Source organism: Cyprinodon variegatus, unplaced genomic scaffold (assembly GCF_000732505.1).
Source record: "Cyprinodon variegatus isolate N-32 unplaced genomic scaffold, C_variegatus-1.0 Scaffold31, whole genome shotgun sequence".
Taxonomy (NCBI): domain Eukaryota; kingdom Metazoa; phylum Chordata; class Actinopteri; order Cyprinodontiformes; family Cyprinodontidae; genus Cyprinodon; species Cyprinodon variegatus.
The window spans coordinates 1626463-1649966 of record NW_015150484.1 but is presented as its reverse complement, the minus strand read 5'-3'; the positions used below and the strand labels follow the sequence as shown (position 1 = coordinate 1649966).

At 36.6% G+C, this 23504-nt stretch overlaps 1 protein-coding gene across 2 annotated transcripts in view; it reads left to right on the top strand.

Moving 5' to 3' along the window:
• Positions 1–1601: 1601 nt before the first annotated feature.
• kif3a (kinesin family member 3A) overlaps positions 1602–23504 on the top strand; it is a 27296-nt gene continuing 5393 nt past the window's right edge. For both annotated transcript variants that reach the window (XR_001482105.1, XM_015400984.1), the window contains exons 1-16: positions 1602–1746; positions 3896–4169; positions 4351–4495; positions 7839–7923; positions 8083–8188; positions 9989–10128; positions 10231–10428; positions 10913–11087; positions 11199–11297; positions 18107–18263; positions 18360–18540; positions 20278–20388; positions 21580–21705; positions 22697–22750; positions 22847–22915; positions 23019–23149. Coding sequence is in view for 1 of the 2 variants with exons in the window: in XM_015400984.1 (XP_015256470.1) it covers positions 1741–1746; positions 3896–4169; positions 4351–4495; positions 7839–7923; positions 8083–8188; positions 9989–10128; positions 10231–10428; positions 10913–11087; positions 11199–11297; positions 18107–18263; positions 18360–18540; positions 20278–20388; positions 21580–21705; positions 22697–22750; positions 22847–22915; positions 23019–23149 (2057 nt within the window). In the remaining variant the exon portion in view is untranslated. The remainder of the gene's footprint in view (positions 1747–3895; positions 4170–4350; positions 4496–7838; positions 7924–8082; positions 8189–9988; positions 10129–10230; positions 10429–10912; positions 11088–11198; positions 11298–18106; positions 18264–18359; positions 18541–20277; positions 20389–21579; positions 21706–22696; positions 22751–22846; positions 22916–23018; positions 23150–23504) is intronic.

Below are 23504 nucleotides of genomic sequence, written 5' to 3'. Positions count from 1 at the left end.
AATATACAATATTTTCTACATTCTGGTGTTTTTCAGAGAATTGAAGTAAAGAATAGGCCCTACTAAAATACTTGCATCTTAAATATACTTTAAGCTAAGAATTTCACAACTTTGTTCATTAATTATTCTCTGCATTATACAATGGGGAACTAATAAGCTATTACTGGATTAGTGACACTGAAACAGGAACCAGAGCAATTGAAACCTATGCAAACTACACTGTGTGTGAATATTTGGTAATAGGCTAAGGATTAAAAAGCTTCATTCATTATGTTATTAGTTACAATCAATTGAGAAAACGGTGTTAAATGTGGAAGTTATGTGCCCTTGAAGGCAGTTGCGCCTTGGGACTTCCCCACCGGTTCTTTTCCTGGGAGCAAGTTACTTACTACTCTTTACTCAAACTGGGTAAAACCATATAAAAAAGGACTTTAAAAACAGGAGTAAAAAAGTTTATTCCAGATCAGGTCGTTACAGGACAGAGAAAATGCTTGGAGCTTGCACAGCTGTGGGCTCAAAAAACGTCAGCGAGCCCCAAACAAGGACATCTTCTCCTTCTTATACCTCATGAGTCTATGTGTTGGATCAGGTGGATGCTTTGCTGTCCGTATCAGAAACTGACACGCCATCCATGCCCAAGGATTACAGATAGCTCTCCTCTATCAGTCAGGCTCCAAGATGTGCCCATATCCTGTGTATCTTTAAAAGACAAGACGGCTGTCCTATTTAGATGACCTCCTTACACACAGTGACATCCACAATGTGAAGGAAGGCCTTCTATTCTCTCTAATCTGGCTAACAAATTAACAATGCACATGATGTATAAAGAATAAACCTAACAACGGCTAAACAATTCAGACCTTCTAGGAGGCTGTAGATTTCATGAAAACTCACCATGACAGGAGACAACACTTCTCTGGATGTTTCAGTTGAAAGGTGTGATGGAAATTAATTTTTTTAACATATTTAATGGACCAAAATAAAGAAAAATAAGTACGATAGGTAATAATGTAAGAAGAGCATCCCTGTGGTTTCTCCTCTATGAATCCTGGATAAATGAGTTGTTCTGCACATCCTCTCCGAATGTGGTTGGTCTTTTCTTGGGTGGCTGATCTTTTGAAAAATAAAATGCAATGCTTCTTGTTCTTTTCGTGGAGATCCTATGGGTTTGAGAGGCAAACCTGGAAGCTTTAAGAATTAAAATATTTGTGTTTGGTTTAATTACTCCTAAATGTCAACGGGAGATTATTAAACTGGACTGAGCAATAATTATTTAATTTGTGGACTAAAACTGAGACTAAAAAAAGCACCAGGTAAAAAGAAGATGTGATCCCAAACTCAGTCTCCACATCAATAATTTAAGCAAGCTGCTATAGTTTTTATTCATATTTACTCAAGTACTATACAATAAATAAATAAGTGGAACGGAATGTCGTTTTTTAGTGTAAGAATTGGGAATATAGAGTGAGAGTATGTGAGGACACTGAGATGAGTGAGTCTCACTCCTAATGGGTGAGAGTTGACAGCCTTGCATTTAGTTACAGTGGTTTTATGTTTTGATATATGAAAGCCAACCTGCGCATGCGCACACCGAGTCAGAAGACAGCCAACGGCTCTGGGCTGCTGATGAGAATGACAACATCGCTAATGCACTAGTGCAGTGAATAGTAACCGAACTGAAACAAACAGAGCCACCAAAGCGTCTAAACCACAATAAAGCACACACTCTGCCTCCTTACCATGCCGGTAAGTCGCCACGCCTGCTTGCGTTTTTCTTTTTCTTTTTTCTGAGTCGGGTTCCTCCCTCTCTCCTTTGATGTGATTAAGCTAACCCTGGTTAGCACTGCTAGCTCACCATTTAACCTGGCTTTTGCTATATGCTGTGGGGGCCTTAACAGACATGTAATAATTGCAATTCTTTGCGTATTATTTGGTGTATTTTATCCACAAACCCCCACCACTTTGCGTTAGTTTTTTTTTTCTAATTTCAACGAACCTTACTGTTAGCAAACCATCTGGCTAAAGCAGAGCCGTTGTTACCTAGCAACATATTTTATCTATTAACGTTTAGCTCCTACCCAAGATGGCCTGGTAGATTTGTACCATTAAATATGTCTTCTTTAAACGGCGTGTTATGATGTGGCGTTTGAACGTTCATATTTTAGCTACATGAAGATGAAAATGTGTCAGCATATAGATTTGAGTAAATATAATGGCAGCCTAGCATTCAAATAAATTACATTTTTATCCTAGCATAACAAACTCCCAATGAACATTTTAGAATGATAGAAAGAATACAGAAAAAATACAATTAGAGAACTAATTAAACTAAATAAATCTTTCCAAATGTGTTGTCAATATTTAAGTTTTAATACAATCCTTTGTATATAATAGCTGGTAGTGTTATGTGGTAATTTTTATGAGAACTGGAGCTGACAAAAAAAAGACAATTTCTAAAGAAAATAAAAAGGGATAATTACCAGATCCTTTTCTGCACTTCCTGAATTTTATCTTTTCTAATTGATTCAGGTATGTCTTAGGTTAAATGATTATATTATTCTTATATTATTTTATTACTATGTCATATTTATTTGTCATTGCAACTGTAGAAATAGGCAGAATTAACACTCTTGAAATACTCAAACTGCGAATAAAATCAACAGTTACAGAATGTAAGAATAGGTTGAATTACAGTATACTGTTTACTGTATTTTCAGTCTACCAGGGAGCGTTATCATAGAGCCTTCCTCCCAGCAGCTGTAAGACTTTATAACCACCACTGTTCCCAACAACCTCAATAAGTTGTCATCTCTGATGTTGCTGCTTTTTTCAAATATACATTACTGTAAAAATGTCCATAGTTGTATATCGGTTACTTATTCTCCAGGTGCATAATATTTATATTGTTAAAACGCTTTACAGTACACTATTTTATTTGTTTATTTTTTAACTCTTCACTTTTATGTAATTTTTATTTCTAAGGTCCACATCTGTGTGACCTTTTTTTTATATATTCTTTTTGCTGTCGTTCACACTAGAATTTCCCAATTGTGGGTCAATAAAGGGATTTTCTATTCCATTCTATCTCTAACCTCCAAATGAGACAGCAAGTGGAAAATAACATTTACCAATAAGCCATGAGTACTTAAATTAAGTTTCTCTGTCAATGGTGCAAATTTGTTTAAAAGCAAGTTTCTTTTTATTAAGCAAAGCTACTCACAATGGATGGAGTACCCAGAAATGTTTCTCAAGAGTGGTGATACTGTACAATATTTTTACTCAGGTAGAAGTTAAAAGTCAACACTGTACTACTGAAGGTACCTGTTCACTGCTGTACTACTCCTAAAAACAAAAACATTCCAAAACCTTATTCAAGTTAATGTAACTGAGTATAGTGTACCGTAGTTACAAACCACGCCTGCTTTTTACACATCTTTGGCTTATGTGAATTGAAATATGGGATTTTTTCGTGACCTCACCTCCCAAGGATTAATCGATAGACAGAGAGATGAAATGACATTTAAACAGGAGTTTGAGATTAAATTTCATCATTTATTTATCAATGGATATATCCACAGAGAGACTACACAGAAAACCCACCTCTGTCCCCTAGCCTTCAGAAGCAGTTGGCTACCTCAGCTAATTTAAAGATGCACGTCACCTACTGTCTTCACCACACACAAAGCTAACAAAGTTGGAATCTCCTTAACTATTGCAAGTATCCTGGCACCACAAGGGAGCTTGTTAATTTCCGCTTCCGCAGCTCAAGCTGACAGTGGCTTTTGATCTGTGTGTCCAATTATTTCCAAGGCCAAATCTTTCCATTAAACTTGTATCATTCAAGTTCTCACAGGATTCACCTTAGGCTTTTTATTTTTTATTTTCTGGATTTTAGAGCAGTAAGGCTGAGAAAAAAGAAGTCAGCGATAACGTCAAAGTTGTGGTGAGATGTCGTCCCCTCAACCCAAAGGAGAAGACGATGGCCTACAAGCAGTCTGTCATGGTCGACGAGATCCGTGGGACCATAACGGTGAACAAACTGGAGAACCCCCACGAACCTCCAAAGACCTTCACCTTTGACACAGTGTTTGGGCCGGACAGCAAGCAGCTGGATGTCTACAATCTCACAGCCCGCCCCATTGTTGACTCTGTGTTAGAGGGATATAATGGTAAAGTTGTTGACATGATACTAGCTATTGTTTAAACCAGCTCTGTCAAAGCATCTTAATGTGGTTTTAAAATGAGCCTATACATTTATCCGAAAATTAAAACTTAACTGTTTTTGTTTTCATAATCTCTATAACTTGGAATTATGTTTTTTTTTTTTTTTTCTTTGATTCCCCATTCTAGGCACAATTTTTGCATATGGACAAACTGGCACAGGAAAAACATTCACCATGGAGGGTTATAGGGCAGTACCAGAGCTCCGAGGGATTATCCCAAATTCGTTTGCTCATATTTTTGGACATATTGCCAAGGCAGAGGGCGACTCCAGGTAGGTAATCAAGCTGAAGGCAACCTTTAATGCTACATTCACACCGCATGTGCTTTTGCAGCAAATAAGCGCCTGCTGCTTTATTTTTTTAAGCTTGTACATATTAAAGGCCTACGCGTTTCAGGAGCATCCTTGACGCTGTTCATTAAAGTGTGTCTAGATGCATCTGATGCTGCTGCTCCTGTGTTCAATGGCATAGATTAGTTTTGCTATATATGCTGTGACAAGTGGGTAAAAAGTAGTTTTAATATATTTTTAAGCAAAAAAGTCCACCTGAAAACATCGTCTGTGTCATGATCCTCCCTTCAAATATTATTTGAAGCCGCGTTGAGTTTGAATTCAAGTTGTTTTGGTCCACTCTATAAAGCCTCGAATTCTGACATTTTGAATTGAAAAGCTTCCTGGATGGTGAAGCGAAGTGTCTTCAAACTTGGAAACCAAGTCTAGTGGATTTTGTTTTTAACTTTCTTGGAATTACTATGACCTGGATGACTGAGAATCTTCACTAGCATACAATCCCTATCAATATTTCACACTCCTTTCCACAACCACATTTGCCAACAGTAGCTGTAATGGCAGCAGCTGTGCGCTGTGGTTAAGGTGTTTTCAGAGAGAGTGCTTTTTTTTTTCTCCCTTTTTGAAAAGCAAATATCTAAACTCTCTCACATAACACTGTCCATGCTGTAGAGTGATTGGATTTATCACTTAGAGAAGATCGTATGATTGGCGGTGGTTATCTGTTACAGCTGCTAAGTAGCTACATGACAGGAGGATTTAATTAGAAGAAAGCAAAAGGTGAAAAAGCAGCATTTAGGCTCTTTTTTACTATTTCATAGATTCAATAGAGTTGAAACTATCAGATTAATTGTGAATAATTGATAAAAAAAAAACAAATTAAGTAAACAGACTCTGAAACATAACAATTCTCACTCTGAGCAGCAATTAAGCCATATCTTTACAATGGTTATATACAACTTTCACTTAAATAAGTAGATTGAATATGCTTGAACTCCTAAAGTGGCATTATTTAAGTTTCACCTGCTTCAAATTCTGTAAAAAAAAAAAACTTTTTTCCATCAAAAAATTAATTAGTTCAAGGGAAAACATAGTAAACAGATTACTTAATTTGAAATAATTATAATCGGAGGCCTACATTTGAAACATCCTTACTTATAAACAGCCTCTCTGACCTGGACTATATACAGGGAGAGGAAAAGATGGCCATCAGCTTTACTTAATTAGTTTTTGTTTTTTAAATATATTTTCTGGGGAAAGTTTCCAAGTTCATTATAGACTTCTTCTCTTTTTTGTGCATTGCTTTCATTTTTTAAATTTTGGATAAAACAGTTTAAATGAAAGGTTTGATTTATTTGACTCTTATATATTTCCTACTATGTTTAAATTCAGTTTCTCTACCAATGTTAGCTGTGTTTTTAAAAGTCAGTGGTTAGGTTTTATATTGCCTCCTTACAGTGCATCAAATCAAACTGTTTCACACCAGTAGTGAAGCATTACATTGATTTATCACAGTAATATTTATGTTTTGGCCTTATTCTAAGCAAAAGAATAAAAGCCACACAAACAAAATTCACATCACATTTTGAAAGTAGATGAACCCTTCACCTTTGTCTTGTTTTAGCAGACATCTTTTTCTCACATATTTGGTTGGTCTGTTGCATCAAGAATTTTTATTGTCATTATGAAACTAAAATATTGTGGTTTGCGGCAAACTGCAAATAAAACCTCTTACGGCTTCTTTCGTCAGGGCTTTCTTCTTACCGCTCTTCAGTAAGGCGAGTCCACAGTTAGTTTTTATTGGTGGGTATCTCTGCAGCTCCTCCAGAGGCACCACTGACCTCTTGACCGCTTTCTAATTAGTGCTTTCAGTTCTAAACTTTTTAGCTTAAATGAGAAGCTATGTCTTTGTTAGTTTGAACCAGTGCCACAGTCTTTAGATTGTTTGATAATGGATTAAACAGGGCACTGTAAGATGGTGTTTATGAACTTATTGACAGTTATTTACCAGTCAGCTGATATCTGAGGGGGATCACTTGCAGTGAGTAAGGGGGCCATATCCATTCGTCTGGATTTTTTTGGATAGAATGAATAAGTTCCTAAATAAATTTTTTGCACTTATTCATTTTACAAAAAGTTTTATTTCTTCATATTTAGTGGTTATTTAAAATCAGGTTTTATTTGATAAAATTCCTTCAAAGTCCGTTGGAGTCTGTTTCACTTTACAAACTTTACAAACCACGAAAAACTTTGAAGGGTATTAACGCTTTTGCAAGATACTAAAGAAAATCTACTTCAGACAATATGAGAAATAATTATCTTAGCGAAAAGTGAAAACTATTTTAAAAAATATGTATTCCTTGGGAATAACAGTGTTCAGCGTTCCTTTAGAATAATTAATAATTAATTTAAAATAATTAATAATTAATTAACAAAACTCAATAAAAATGTACTATTTACTCAAAGTATGATAGACATACTGAGCTGGCCTGGTGGGTTCCCCCAGAGCAGCTGGAGGAGATGTGGGTGGCTCAGGAAGTATGAGCATCTCTGCTTAGACTGCTTCCTCGGCGACCTGGCCCCAGATACAGCTGAAGATGGATGAATGGATGAATGAATGAATGAATGAATGAATGAATGATAGAGAATCATCAGATTAGGAACAAATCACAAAGATAGTGTTTGCAGAGTTGAACGTAGAAGCTGCGAGGGAAACACTGTTACGCACACAACTACACAGGATGCCCTGGCCTACTGAACTTGGATTTTTTTTTATGACATATGTAGGCATTTCACATCCTTATTGTGGTTCAACACCCTCACTTCATTTTGAAGCTTATAACCGCATGTTTTTCTATATTTGACATCTGTAATAGTTTCTGAGAGATGACACTTAAATACTGGCACGTCCCACTACCATGGAATTGCATCTATTCTGTTGTAATCACATTTAAAGATATAAGCAAAATGTCTAGCTTTTATTTCCGTGTAATTTTATGCTCTAATATTTATCTAGGATGTTCATTGTACTTAAGCATATAACATTGTTTTCTTTTGTCCTTGGAAGAGGTAAAGATCCCCACACACATGATTCAACCTCTAGAATTTAAACAGACTTTCATCGACATTGGTAGATAAGCTGATACCCCCCCATATAGATTACTGCTCAATTCATATATCTCTCTTTTTTCTTTTTCAGATTGTATAAGCAAAACAAAAACCTATAATTACACACATTTTGCACATTGCTTTTTTAAGCATCATTCTGCTTCTTTCTTTTTTTTTCTTTTTCTTTTTTTTACTCTATTTCTATGTTTCCCTCTCATAGATTTTTAGTTCGTGTTTCGTACCTCGAGATTTACAACGAGGAAGTGCGGGACTTGCTGGGAAAGGACCAGCTGCAGAGACTTGAGGTAACAGGATATAGAAATCGATCCACTTGTAATAATTATTAACATTAAGTTGTTATTAAATGTTATATTTGGCTTTTTTATGGCAAATTTGGGTTTGCAGCTTTTTATGATAAAGATCTTTTTATTTTTTTCTTCCTGTTTTTTGCGGGGGGCGTTTAGGTCAAAGAGAGACCAGATGTTGGCGTGTACATCAAAGACCTCACTGGTTATGTGGTAAACAATGCGGATGATATGGACCGGATTATGACATTGGGTCACAAAAACCGTAAGCAGAACTATTGAACTGATATGAAATAATCACAGTAACATTATCAATCTATTCTGGAAATAAAACCCACACAGGTGACCATAAAAACCCTACAGCTACAGAAAAGACTGCTGCACTCAGGCTGAATACTTTTATTCTCATAACTGACACAGTTCCATCGGCTGTGACGATATACAAAGACGGCCAGTGAGCTGCTCGGCATAAAATGCTGCTTTGGCATCTGCACCAAGCATAAGCAGACCCATGTTTAGAGTTTAGGTTCAAGGACTCAAAAAAGTTCAAAACTATCTCTTTAGAAACATCCATAATTCTGAATATTATATATATTTTATATATACATATATAGCAGCTTCCACTATTTCATTAGCAGCTCAGAGCTGCAACCGCTTGAGTATTAGTGTTGTTTTCTACTAGATGCAGTGAAGACAGAACTATCTACGAAGCCCTCTTTGCACATGCATTAATTCGATAATTGTGCACCTTTTCAGTTTGAAATATCCCTGTTTAAATGAGCACCTGAGAGGCTGCGATAAAAGATTAGGACTTTTTAATATGGCAATCAGTAAGGTTTTAATGGTCATTTCTATTTAAAATAGCATGACTTACAAAAATAAGTTTTATCAAGGTAATCCTTAAAACCAGTAGATGCCTCATCTTTGATGACGATTGATGAGGGGTCAGAGTAATTATGACACGACCTACCTACTCTTGGTATGTTTGACTCAGAAGATACTTTATAAAAGATATTCACTGCAGCTTAATTCTGTTAGAAGCGCATTATGCCATCTCCAAAGTTAGACCGAGGGTATAATACAAAATGTGACACAGACCTTTGTGACTAATGGTTTATTTAAAAGCAAATATGTTAACCATATACACATATATATAACATTTTAACCTATATTTTACCATTATAGCAGTCACACTAAGATCCTTTTTATCTATATTCGGATGAGAAAATGTAACCAAAATGAAGTAAGCGTGGAGCCCCAATAAGGTGGTTAATGTACTTTCTCACTCACTGCAGGGAGACTCATTCAAACATATTTTTGGCATTCGAAACAATTTATTCATACTATTGGATCATAATAACCAACAAATACTGAATTCCAAACAGTCATATGCAGTGTTAGTAATACAAGCTGATAATGTCATGGTGAAATGCTTGTGATTGATTTCACAGGCCTGTTGTGTTAGAATTGTTAGGATGAGACTGAATTACTAAAAAGTTATACAGTCTGTTCTTCTGGAGGGCTATAGATGAAGAAACATTCAAACATTCAAATCAAAAAATGAAACAAAATGTTTTGTGCTACAGGAAGGAGACTGAGCTGAAAGATTCAGGCGAGGCTTTTAAATACATGAAAACTGTCTCTGTTGTCAAGCATGGTGGCGATAGCACCTTGCTTGACTATTGTTAACAGTTTGTTGCACATAATTACTACCACACGCTTCTTTAACTTTAACAGAAGTCAGGAGAAACACACAAAATAAGATGTTGAAACAGACCAGTGATTGAGACCTAAACCATATTCAAAATTTATGGGGGGAAAATAACTTTTCAATAGCAGAACATATTTTGTACATTATCTCAGTATGGGAAAAATAAACAAATTCACACATTCATGCCAGCTACTATAAAATTTAAACAGATAATTAACAGGAAAAATAGATTAGGCAAAGTTTTTATTTCCACATTCATTCAGACACTTCACATTACCGTATTCCTTTGATTATTACAAACCATAAATTCAAACCAAAATTCGGTTTTGAATTCATTGAATGTCTTTCGTTTAGGGTCTGTCGGCGCTACAAACATGAACGAGCACAGCTCCCGCTCTCATGCCATCTTCACCATCACCATCGAGTGCAGTGAGAAGGGGGTCGACGGTAACCAGCATGTGCGCATGGGAAAGCTTCATCTTGTAGATCTGGCAGTAAGTAAAAGTCAAACAAAGTTACTTCCCTTAGAAATCAGTAAAGCTTGTATATAAGCCTCTCTACACATCCCCCATTTAATCTTGACTGTCTGAACACAGGGTTCAGAAAGACAGGGCAAAACTGGGGCCACGGGTCAGCGTCTGAAGGAAGCAACAAAGATCAATCTCTCTCTCTCTACTCTGGGGAACGTCATCTCTGCCCTGGTGGACGGAAAGAGCACACACGTTCCCTACAGAAACTCCAAACTGACCCGTTTGCTGCAGGATTCACTGGGAGGAAACTCCAAAACCATGATGGTACGGGTAGAGTGGAAACAGAATAATAGACCCCTTTTCCCATTTTCATGTCTCCCACGCATTATCTTCAGAGCTTTCTCATGCTATACAGGTATATATCCCTTTAAAATGGAGTATATACCCTGATGAGGCTCCTTTTATTAAAAGTACCTTGAAATATAATTTTCTGTATTGTTTTTTTTTTCTTTCTTTTCACGTATCTGATGTAATATTAAAATACTGTGTGTGTAGTTCACTGTGTGAATACATTTATTAAAATGTACAGAATTTTTATATAGATTTATTTAGTAATTTTCAGATTTATTGAGATGCTCATGTTATAAAACGCACATAGAAAAATAGACACAAATAAGACCTTACTGTGCAGTGTGCTTTTGTGTCAACAACCCGATCCAATCCAGCAGACATTTATTTGCACACTTAGCTTTAAGCCTGTTGTTTTTTAAACTTTAAGGTTTTAACTCTCTATGAATATTCCTAACAGTGTGCAAACATAGGCCCTGCAGACTACAACTATGACGAGACCATCAGCACCCTGCGCTACGCTAACAGGGCTAAAAACATCAAAAACAAAGCTAGAATCAACGAGGACCCCAAGGATGCCCTTCTACGGCAGTTTCAGAAAGAGATCGAGGAGCTCAAGAAGAAACTGGAGGAGGGTGAGAAACCAACATGAAAGAATTAACCCTGAAGCTTAAGTTGAAGATGTTTTTGGTTTTTTTGTTGAGCAGAGAATAAATGTGTTGATAAAACGGTTTGTGCAACACCAGGTGAAGAAATCTCTGGCTCAGAAGGCAGTGGATCAGAGGAGATGGATGAAGGTGATGATGAAGCAGGAGAGGCAGGAGAAGGCCGACGGAGACGAAGGGGTAAGATTTAGTCATCAACATGCAGAGTGTGTAAAGTTAGGCTTAAAGCAGTCCTGTGTGACTAAAAAAAATTGTGTTTATGTAGTTTAATGTGTGTTCATTGGATAGGAGTAGATAACCATCTACAGAATCTACTTACAGCAACATGACCACTAAAGGTTGTTTATTATTAAAATGAGTCATTGTTGAGCTACTCTGATTATAATCGCATTAATTTGCTTCGAGGTTTGATGCATAGTATGACTTTAAAGCTGCTTTATCCTTGTAGTGTGTGCATTTAGGAGTTCCCCTGGTGCTCTCAACATTTACTCTTAGCTGTGAGTGGAAGGTGTGAAAAATAAGAAAGAAGTGTTCTGTCATCATCTCAGAAATGTGTTTATTTCTCTGTAAGATTTCATCACAATTTTAAGTATTCACTTGCTGTGACTTATTAACCAACTCAGCCTGTACTCGTTTGATCTAACACATCAGCGTTTCTAATGTCTCAACCTACAGCTTCTTCATTCTCTCATTTTCTTAAACCTGGGAGCACGTTTTTTTACTGAAGTTTCACTTCTATTTATCGGTTCTGTCTGCCACCTTTGGTGCTTCCTTCTGCTTCTTTTTCAGACAGTTGTGATATCAGCAGAAGTAATAGTTCAGAATTTACCCATACTTCCTCAGTGCCTCCAGCTACTGACGACAATCCTGGGGATAGTGAGTTGGAGCGGCCCTATGCTCACCAACCAGCCTGTCCACGAGTTATAGCCCTTTTCACACATGAATACACACAAATTAAGTTTTTGATTTGTTAAATCTAATGCGACATTTGTGCTGTGACACACCGTAGTTTGTTCAAAATATAGTGATTTGATAATTTTTTGTGTCTTTTTTCATTTATAACTCATTAGGTTGTATCCCCAGGTAGAAAAAAACAAAATGTAGCTAATAATTAAAGAGCGTATGTAAGTTCTGAGGCAAAAGAATGATCAGACAGCTGGTTGTAGCGTCTTTCATAACAGTTGCATACACATCTTTTGGGGTCTAATCTCCATCTAAGCATCCTGTGTCACTGTTGTCTTTGCGGCGCTGGAAAGCCACTAACCGACCGATTAAATTTTGATTGACATATTATGTAAGCCTATAAGATAAACTTTTCAATAACGTATTGAAAGTGTAGGGGAGGCTTGAAAAGATATTGCTTATTTATGTGCATATGAGTGAGAGGAAAAATAACTGGATACGCACAGAAGAAGCAAAATCAAAATCCTGAAAGCTGAGCTTTTGAAATTCAAAGTAGGTTATTTTTAAATTCAAATAACCCACTTTGGCACTTCTTGGTTCTAATTTGGATCAGTTGTGCCAAAATGGTCCTTTTCCGTTCAAAATGACTCGCAGTTTCACAAAGCTTAGGACTAGAGATATGACATTTTACACAGCGGTTTTCCATAAAATGAACAAGTCTAGTGAGAGAGAAGTCAACTATGACTCATACCCAAATTATAAAACTTTAAATGTTACATTTTTTTATGCAAGATAAAAAAAAAGATAATTTTGGACAAGTTTGAAGTTACATAGCCCAAGTTCTGTGAAACTTACAGAGTTTGTACGTATATGTCCAGAAACTAGAAGACAGTAACTATCAAATAAGATACATCACAGGCATAAGGGATTTCTAAGATTATTTTGCAGTTCCATGGCATTTGGTATGCAATTCGTTTGTACACAAGCTATCCAAAGGAATAGAATAACCTAAATGCTTTTGGGCGAGGTCCATGTACTGTAGGTGGTTTTCTTTAGGGGGTTTCCTGATGCCTTCATGTCTGCAAGCTGAGTCAGAGACAATATTTGTTTTCTAACTTTTTGCATTGATATTATTAGAGAATGTATTAAACTGCGTGAGTAATGGTAAATTAACGTTTATGTATGCCTGACTTAGACATTTTAAACTGAGTAATGAATGAGTGAGTAAATTTTAGTCAGATTTAGTCACAGTGAAATTTTCCTAGATATGTTTTAGACCAGGAGATGCGATAAGCTTCTGGCGCAGACTCAGATAAGGGTATTCTTACCTAAAAGGAATTTGTCTTTATATATATCTATTAAAAAACCCTGTTGAAAGCCCATCCTGCCTGGGAATATGATCCATAGAAACTCAGAACTGCATTGTAAACTATTTTAGCAACCTACTTTTTTCTCCTTTCTTCCCTTTATTTCTTTTTTTGCATCGACAGTTTAACAAGAAGTAATTTGGTCAACATTGAGATCATGATTGTTAGAGCAATTGTTCCTTCTATTTGGAAAAAGTACTATTGCAAGTCAACAGTAATAAAAAAACAAACTTAGATTTCTCAATGTGATAATTTTTGAAGCAAATCGGTTTAAGCTCATTCTGTTTTAATCTAAATGTTTTAGTTTAAAACTCATTCATAATATAAACTCATTGAACTTCTTCATTTTTGAGGTGCAGTAGAGCCAGGCCAGATGGAGCTGTTGGAAAAGGGGCATAGTGCAAGGGTCTGCACTTTTTACTTTAGTTTCAGGCAATATCCTAAAATTGACTGCATCGGCTGTCATTTCTAAATATTAAAAAAGTTTGGTTGTAACTCTCGTCACGACAGACACGGATTGGTTTCTCTTTAACTGGCATTTATTTTGTCTTTTCTCTTATGTTGTTCAACATGAAGCTCAATTTAGGTTCTTTATGACGTTCATACTTTTATGCCATGAGAACTGTACAGACACAAATATATATATATATATATATATATATATATATATATATATATGTATATATATATATGTATATATATATATATGTATATCTCAGCTCAAACAGCTGTGCTGCATAAGAATAAACAGATTTATCATTAAAACAAATAATAGTACCTCATTAGCCGCATGTCATGAAGAGAGGTTCTTTACACGCTTGAATCAGGCTTTGTAATCTAGCTTCATAGTGTAGCATCTATTAAATTTAACGTAGTGGTACACAAGTATGAACATTGGTTCCTGGCTAAACATAACAGTGCAGAAAAGAGCAAACTTATAAAATAAATAATAAAATTAACCCGTATTTTATCTTATAACACGTCCATGAATTTACTCATTTAAAGTTTTTACCTAAACAACAACATAAATTATGACTGATTGATTTTAACAAGAATTCAAAAGCACTTACATTAGTTGTATTGTTTTTTGTTGAAATTATTTTGGGTTGATCTGTTGGTTGAAAAAAAAAAATACTGGAAAAAAATGGTTGTCAGTCGCCCCGAACACAAATTAAACGCAGGCAAATGCTAAAATAATTATCTTTTACTAAAAGTGAATTACAAAAAAAAAAAAAGAGGGGGAAACTAAAACATGTTTTGAACATATTAGCAATTCTGAGGATCCTGTTTGTCAGTGAACATTTTTTTTTTTCTTTTATGACCATGTGTAAAAAGGGCTTTGTCTCTTCCTCCTGTCCTTATCACTCTCGTATTCTCACAGCACATCTCTCCTATATTTCCTCCATTTGAGGCCAGACTAAGTGTCTCCCAGGTGCCTGGTCGGATGCACTTTGCAGATTTCTGCCTGCTGTTGTCTGCTCAGTCATAGTAAATGAATACTTCACTCAATGCATTGCTGAGGACTTTGTTTCACATGGTAGCTAATTAATGACTCTTGAAGTCACCAAGGCCTGAGCATGAACATTTTCTAACCAGATTATCAGCCATCATGTTCTGCATGCATTTTTGTGTGAGTTGTTTCCCCCCTAACCACAAAAGACGCACTTCGCCCACGTCATGTTTCATTTTGTGAAAATGCATCTTCTTTCTGTCTCGTCTCTATTGACTGGCATCTAGTTTGTTTTGAAGTTGACCCTTATTTGGTGTCTGTTCTGTAGAAGCAAATTTCTGAATCACTTTGTAATGTGTTGTTTTTTTTTTTCCCTCTCTCTCTTTCTGTCATTGTTTTGCAAATGATGCCTGTTTGATTTCTTGCTTTACACCTCTTTCTAGAGGTTGGTGGTTAAAACGGAAACGCATTCTAAGTTATGCAGCAAAACTGTCCAGTCATGGTAGAAATTAAGGTTGTTGCCCTCCCACAGTAGTTAAGAATTACTGTGGAAAATGCGAGGGCTGTTTTGTTTCTGATTTCCAAGAATATTTTTTTATTTCCATCTTCATGACAACCACTCCTTCTGTCCACTCACTCACCTAAAGAAAGGCAAAACTTTATCCTCTTCTCTACTGAAACATGTTAATATGAAAAATGGACATTGGTTCTCAATTTCCAAAATTATTATCATGGTTTATGTCCCAACAATATGTATTTATGATCTTTGATAGCCTTTAAATAAATTTAGTGCAACAAATCACCATCAGAAATACTTTCATCAGTAAAAAGTTCCCCTCTGGGTAATTTCATTTTTATAACTACAGTTGCTCTATGAAAGCCTCAGTTTTGTTAGAGAACTACAGTGAATTTTTATTTAATTTCGCTTTGGAATTTTTAAAGTATTTTTTAATTTATTTGAATTGGACAAACGGAACAATAATCGACACTGTAAATAGGGTTGAGCATACTGACTGTATTAGCTTAAAGATGAGGATTTACCCACTGAATCCTCAGCTGGCCTCCTCCACAGAGCCTTCCTCTCTTTCCCCCATATTCTTTGTGTTTGGTGAATATGATGGACAGAGATCCTCTGCCTCATACGTTCGACTCCACAGCAAAACTGTCCTTTCTGATTATTTTTAATTAGACACGGACCAGTCAGGATTTTGGGAGCCGAGTGGCCATAATAAAAGCCAGTATCTGCCTATCACAGCATCAAATTCATAAACTCTTCAACTGTTTTCTCGTGTATATTGACATTGGTACTTAGTATCAAATTTAGAGGAAATTGGAAATAATCATGAATTTACAAATTTACCACTGTTTTAGTAAATGAGAGCACAGAGCTTTTTTTAATCCAAATGGAAGATAGAGAAACTAATGTTGACACAGGATGACACAGGAAAACTTTTGAGAGGTTTGTGGATGGCTTTTAAAAAAAAAAAAAAAAACATTTTAATTTCTCCCTAGAAGGACTGTTTCATCACTATACCTCCAGCGTAGACACTGACACTGCAGTCATCATCTGTCCCCACTCCACCTCGCTGTCTGCATGCTGGCTCCTCTGATCCATCCCCTTTGGGAGCAGTGGTCTGCCATGGTGGAACGCCAGGGGAGCAATGGGGGGTTGACTGTCTTGCTCAGAGAGCCAGAGAAGCAGCCTTAGGGAGTGGGTTTCGAACACACAACCTCAGGATTCCAAGCCATATGCCCTAACCACTAGGCAGCCAATTCCCATCTAGCAGTTAGAGGTTAGCCTCCGCTAGCTGTACCCTCTCCCTGCTAATTATGCCTGGCTGTCTGTTTGTCTATATGATAAGTTATGGACAGATTTTAATCACATTTAACAATATCTCAAATTTATGGATAACTTAATTGAACTAATTTGTTTCCAAGCGACACAGTGGATTAATTGTTCATAAACACTTTATAACTCCTGTGGGGGAATCTTCATTGGTAAGAGCCATTTCTCTGGAAACCCAGAGTGGTTGACAGCTGTTGCTAATTCAGAAAGAAAAAGGCACCTATCTATTTGATTTAAGTTTGGTTTTTAAAAAAAATGGTCTTGTTGCAGCTACAACCTGTTCTCTCCTGGTTTTCCCATTTAGTATCAAGCATAGTTAAAGCATCCTTCATTCACAATTACACACAGAGGTTTTAACTGTACCTCACACCGTATTATATAAATACATTAGTGGTCAAGCAGAAAATTCTTATGCGAGGAAACCTAAATATATCCAGACTTCTATTTTCAACTTAAGCTACTTTTGAATCTTTTTAATTTTGTGTGACACGTCAGCTCAGCAGTGCCAGCTAAGTTGACATAACATGAAAGCTTTGTATGAATGGGTAGCTCAGAGATTGCGTAAGGGGCCATACATTTTCACATAAAGTTGGTTTTTATTCATCACAATATTTCTGTGGAAGTTACCAGTCCCCATTTTGGGTTTTATTAATCATACCCCTGATAATTACTACTTTACTAAAATATTCTATTACTAAACATATTAAGTACAAATGTCAAAAAGTGCGAGAAATATTTGTTTTTATGTTCTGGTACTTTCAGTTTTTACTACAAACTACACTTTATTTTTACTTTCAGCTGCTTTAAATGGCAGCAGGTAATCCCCGACTGCTGCTCCAAATAACAATAACCTATTTAAGAGTTTCATCATAATCCTGATGAATTTAAGATGATTTTTGAGGTGAAATTTCTTGCTTAAAAACATGGCAAAACAATTATAAACTTTTAGAATCAGAATCAGAAATACTTTAATAATCCCAGAGGGAAATTACTTTTGTTACACGCTCCAGTTACAGTTTTATATATATATATACACACATCCAACTACACAATATAATAAAGATAAAAAATAAGAATAAAAAGAGATAAAATATGTACACATATAGCTCTTCTGTATATATATATATATATATATATATATATATATATATGTATGTATATCTATATATGTATGTATATCTATATCTTTGTGTCATATGATATCCCATTGATAAAATAAGTTACAATGTGTAAAATGACAAAACATGAAACAGTTCAGAGAAGAAGTCATCTTTCAAAACACTGTTGAACTTCTCTTCAACAAGAGCTTATTGATGTGCACTTGTCATTCCCCTAAAATAAATGACTGAAAGAAATGTCTGTGTTGATATTTCTGTAAAAACTGACAGAAATCACTGGATCATATTTTCTCCTCTCTCATTAGGTAAAAAGAAGGTTTCTCCAGACGAGATGGTGGAGATGCAGGCTAAGATTGAAGAAGAACGAAAGGCTCTGGAAGCCAAGCTGGACATGGAGGAGGAGGAGAGGAACAAGGCAAGAGCAGAGCTGGAGAAGAGGGAGAAAGACCTTCTCAAAGCCCAGTGAGTCCCGAAAATACTGTTAAAAATCATACTATATATTGTTGTTGAAATCAAATGTAGACAAGATCCTAAGTGACATATTTTGAACATTTTTAGACAGGAGCATCACCTCCTACTAGAGAAATTATCAGCATTAGAGAAGAAGGTGATTGTAGGTGGAGTGGATCTTCTGGCCAAAGCTGAGGAGCAGGAGAAGCTCTTGGAGGAATCAAACAATGAGCTGGAGGAACGGCGCAAAAGAGCAGAGCAGCTGCGAAAGGAGCTGGAAGAGAAAGAGGTATAAAAAGAACATTATCACTAATAATCCTCGATGGGTAGATAACTACGACACCAATGATTGTTTTTGTCTGATAAAACGGACAGAAGAATTATGATGGCACACAGCCTCTAACCTGATGAATCTGATGAGAGTCTGGCCAGAGACTTGAGGCCGTTTCTCAATATGTGTACTTGTGCGTTCTCGTGCTTGTGTACTCGTGAAACGTCATCAGCCTCAGCCCTAGTGCTGTTCCGATTCACAAGAACAGCAGACCAAGAATGCACAAAGTCCCCGGAGGTAATTTAAAAAACCTTTCCTGAAGTTGAGACGACCGCGGTGACCAGCGTAGCTCAGAGGGTAACAGCGGACAGAGCTAACCACAGCCCGTCTGCATCAGCCCTCTCTTGGCATAGCTGTGTGTGAAGAACCGCTGGCTATAATGCCGATATTTTTGTTTTATTTGGCAAAATGTTCATTTGATTTGTGTTTGTCTGACTGTTGATTATTATTCCCCCACTAAATGAAAAAAGGTAGAATTTATTATTATCTAAAGACTATTAATAACAGGAGGTGAAATGCAGCTCCAGAAACAGCTTCTATTCCAATCGACCCATTGCTCCCTTTCTCTCCAAGTCAAGACTTTCCTGGGTTCTTCTCAATAACATACTTGGCGAGGACACAAGTCTGTACTCGCGTTCTAGTGAATTGAGAAACAGACTTAGACTAATACCCAATTTACACTACCCTTGAAAAACCGTGCCGAGACCGGTCCGAGCTCAGTAACTGAGACAACTTATGGTGTGTAAATGGAAAGCAAACTGAACTGAACCGAGCTAGACACAACCGGATCGCGCTAACTGCAGACCAGTTCCAGAGGTGGGCTCGGCTCGGTTTTTCCCTGGCTCGGTTCTCTGATAACAACAGCGCATGAGCAGAACGCGTCATCTCCGTCTGGCTGCACATCACGATTTACAATGCCGGGCGCCGCCATTTTGATTTGCTTGATTTCCTCCTTCTTCGTCTTCTTTTTCTTGCGTTTTATGGCGGTTGGCAAACAACTTTTGGTGCATTACCGCCACCAACTGCTTGATTTCCTCCTTCTTCGTCTTCTTCTTGTGTTTTATGGCGGTTGGCAAACAACTTTTGGTGCATTACCGCCACCAACTGCTTGATTTCCTCCTTCAATGCTGGCAGTGATCGTCACTAGGAGGCGAGGAGTCGAGGAACCGAGATAGCGTGATGTGTAAACGGTCGTCAGAACCAAGCTCGGCCTGGTTAACTGATCCAAGCTTGGACCGGTTTCTGCATGGGTTGGTTTTTCAAGGGTAGTGTAAATAGAGTATAAGAGGCATCCTGCTGTTAATTCTTGAAGCTACGGTTTAAAATAAAACCAATCGATTTTGTTTATTGTGGGGAGCAGTTTACCTAAAAGATCAAATCCATGCAGCCTTTACCTGAAGCCTTCTGTCTGCCACTAACTAAAAGCTGAGCAGGATATGATACCACAATGCTTCCTGCAACCTTGAAAAGCTGCATAATTGTGGTTGTAAATAAGGTTTCCTCAGACTCAGATTCTCACCTCCTTAATTTACTCTGTAATCTGTGATGGTTGTAACCTGTCAGTTCATTGTGACATAGGCCTTATCTGATTTTCTTTATACAAATGAATCTTATTCCATACGTACACACTATGATATATACTGTATTAGACAATATGATTCTGTATAACTAATGCTCTTCTCCCTTCATAAACAGCAAGAACGTTTAGATATTGAGGAGAAATACACGAGTCTGCAGGAGGAGGCTCAAGGAAAGACCAAAAAGCTCAAAAAAGTCTGGACTATGCTCATGGCTGCCAAATCAGAGGCAAGTTTCACAAATGAAAAACATCTGGAGTAAATGTATGTTGCCTTTGAAATTCTCTGCCATCCATTTAAAGTATGGCTGCACACCTTGAACGGTGAGCTTTAGGTCACACACTCTCCCATCCCTCGCTACTTTATACTTTCTCTACAGGTCAGTCAGTATGGGCTTTTCTATGGCCTGTTTTTAAAATTGGAGTTATAAATTTGATTTAACTTCTCTTTATTATTTTGTTTCTGTAAATTGATCAAGGTTTTTTTAACAACAGATTAGAATAACTCAAACGTTTCTATACAACATCTTTGTACTTGTAGACACAAATGTGCTTGTTGGAGCGGCAGCTTTAGTGATCTGTTCTGGGAGAAGCTTCAGGTGATTCTCCTTTATCATGGTTGCTGATCTCCCTTACTCTGTTTACCACTGACGTAGAGACGTGCAGACGATTGCAGACATCCTTAGATCTGAGACGCCCTGCTGCTTGGAAGGCTTTGCTTTAAAAGCTACAACTGATTTAAGGCTCATTATAAATCCAGCAGCAGGCCGCTGACTCTACTTCTATTAAATAGTGTGAGATTAAAAAGAATCAGTGACATTCTCCACTGTTCTCTAATTTAGTCACTTTGGAGCTTTGAACAGGATGTAGTTATTGACTGCCTCTTTACAGCACCATTGATGGGGACTTTTAACATGGAAATTTCCGGATAGAAATCCAACAAGCCAGTTACCACATCAATAAAAGATGCTGCAGTTATTCCTTCCTTCTCACACTACATCAAAGTATTCAGCAAACAGAATAATTTAGTTTATCTTTTTTTCAACTCATCTACGAAGTAAAATACTGATTTCAACATTCCTGTGCATTTAAATATTGTTTCTAATGTTTTACTAGTAAAGCACCTTATTTTTAACATGACAATAATATAGTTTAAAATAGGTTTTTACTATTTATGCTGTATGCACCATTAGCTCTTCTGTACATGAAGCTGATAAAGGGGAACTGCAGAAGATCCAAAAGTGAAATATCTTCTTGTTTTTGTACTTGTCATTATTCAGAATAGGTTTATTTTATTTACTAAATTGTAACAATGTTTCTTTAAAAAGCAGGTTTTGCAAATATCAACAGTCTAGAAAATAAAATTAAGTTCTTCTTGTGAGAGATGATCTTATATTCTGATTCCCGGTTTTATTTATCAGATGGCAGATTTGCAACAAGAGCACAACAGAGAGATTGAGGGCCTCCTGGAAAACATCCGCCAGCTGAGTCGAGAACTACGGCTCCAGATGCTCATCATAGATAACTTTATTCCCCAGGATTACCAGGTCTGGGCCTTTTTGAGGTGTTATTTTGTTTCAAATATTTTAAAAGTGCTTTTAATCTTGTCCTTGCAAACCTGCAAATGTTTGCCACAATTTTTATTAACTTAAAAAGCCAAACAGAAAAAAGGGTAATCTAACTGTTTATCTGTCTTTATGAATATAAAGATGAGGCTGTTCTAAATGTAACAAGATTAAACAAGACAAAGAATGATGTGTTATAAATACTACTCTAAAAGAAAGAAAATGTTTTTTTTTCCTGCTGATGTCTTACCCTATTAATCTTAACATATTGAGGTCTTTTCTGTATAATTCATAATGTTTTAGATATTAATATCCTGTACACATTTAAATACAATGTAGAACATGTTTGTTTGATCCCAGCTTATGACTGGGGTCAAATTAGACTGATATAATGCAAGCAGGAGCCTATTGGAATAACACTGCAGGCTGCTTCTAGGAGGCTCCTCCTTAATGCACACTGGGTTGAAGCCAAAGTGGCTTGTATGTGTGTTAAAAAATATATTAGAAACTAATATCTTCCAGTGCAGGGGTTTTCAAAATGACTTGATACAGATATGAGTACAGAAAATGTAGATCTTTACTGACACATCTTTTCTGCTTATGGTCTAATTTTCTGCTTCTGGTCTAATAAATTACACCAGAAGCATTCAGTCCCTTTCTCTTTAAACTAGACTTTGATCAATAAAATCTGAGTGACACATATGCTCTTCCTGTTAATGGAAACACACAAACCTAGATGATTATTATTAACCCGAAAAATTTGCATTAAATCTTTTTTTTTTTTTTTTCAGGTAAACTTGTGAAATTATTCACAGATTATTTTCCACAAACTGATTTGCGTTTTTCATTCAAATTTTGACCCCCTCCCCTTAGCCATGGCCCACAGGGCTAAAAGTTTGGATACCCCTGTACAGGAGTATGCTTTGCAGACTCTGGTATTTTAAAGTTCCTTGCTCCTGCTTTCTTTTTGTAGGAAATGATAGAAAATTACGTCCACTGGAATGAAGACATTGGAGAATGGCAGCTGGTGAGTTTAGCTTCCATCATTGTGCCTTCAGACTCAAATAATATTACGGAGGTAAAGACTTAATCAAATGTTTTCCTTATTAATGTACCTTTTTAGAAATGTGTAGCTTACACTGGAAACAATATGAGAAAACAAACCCCTGCTCCAGACAAGAAAGAAAAAGATGTAAGTTTCAAATGTTTTCTTCCTGTGGCTGATCTTTGGGATGTTAATTGGAGGAAAAACATCCAATAGTGACCATTTTCTTTTTTTCCTTCACCTTGTTTAGCCTTTTGAGGTGGATCTGTCCCACATGTATTTAGCATATACAGAGGAGAGCATGCGGCAATCACTGATGAAACTAGAGAGGCCCAAAACCTCAAAGAGCAGTAAGAGTGGCAGACCGAAAACCGGCCGAAGGTAAACTCCTCCCAGCAGATGCCACACTTCATGTGCTGCTACTGTTAGCATCCTATTAGCCTACAGTTCTGCATCTGCCTTCTTTTTTATTACTATTGTCTCTCTTTGTTTAAAAATGCATTTTATTTATACTTTGTGATTTTGTTAAAAAATAGAAACAAACTGTAACTTTGTATGGTTAAAAAAGTTAAAACAAATCAAGTTTATTTTTCTGAATACCGGATGAGTCCCGTCCCTTTTTCTTTTCTTTTTTTTTTTTTTTATACCGCTTATCAAATCAGAAAAAGCTATTTCCTGACAAGATGGGAGTTCCGGCTCATCTTTATCGCGTGGGAGCATCTTGTTAGTTTGTATG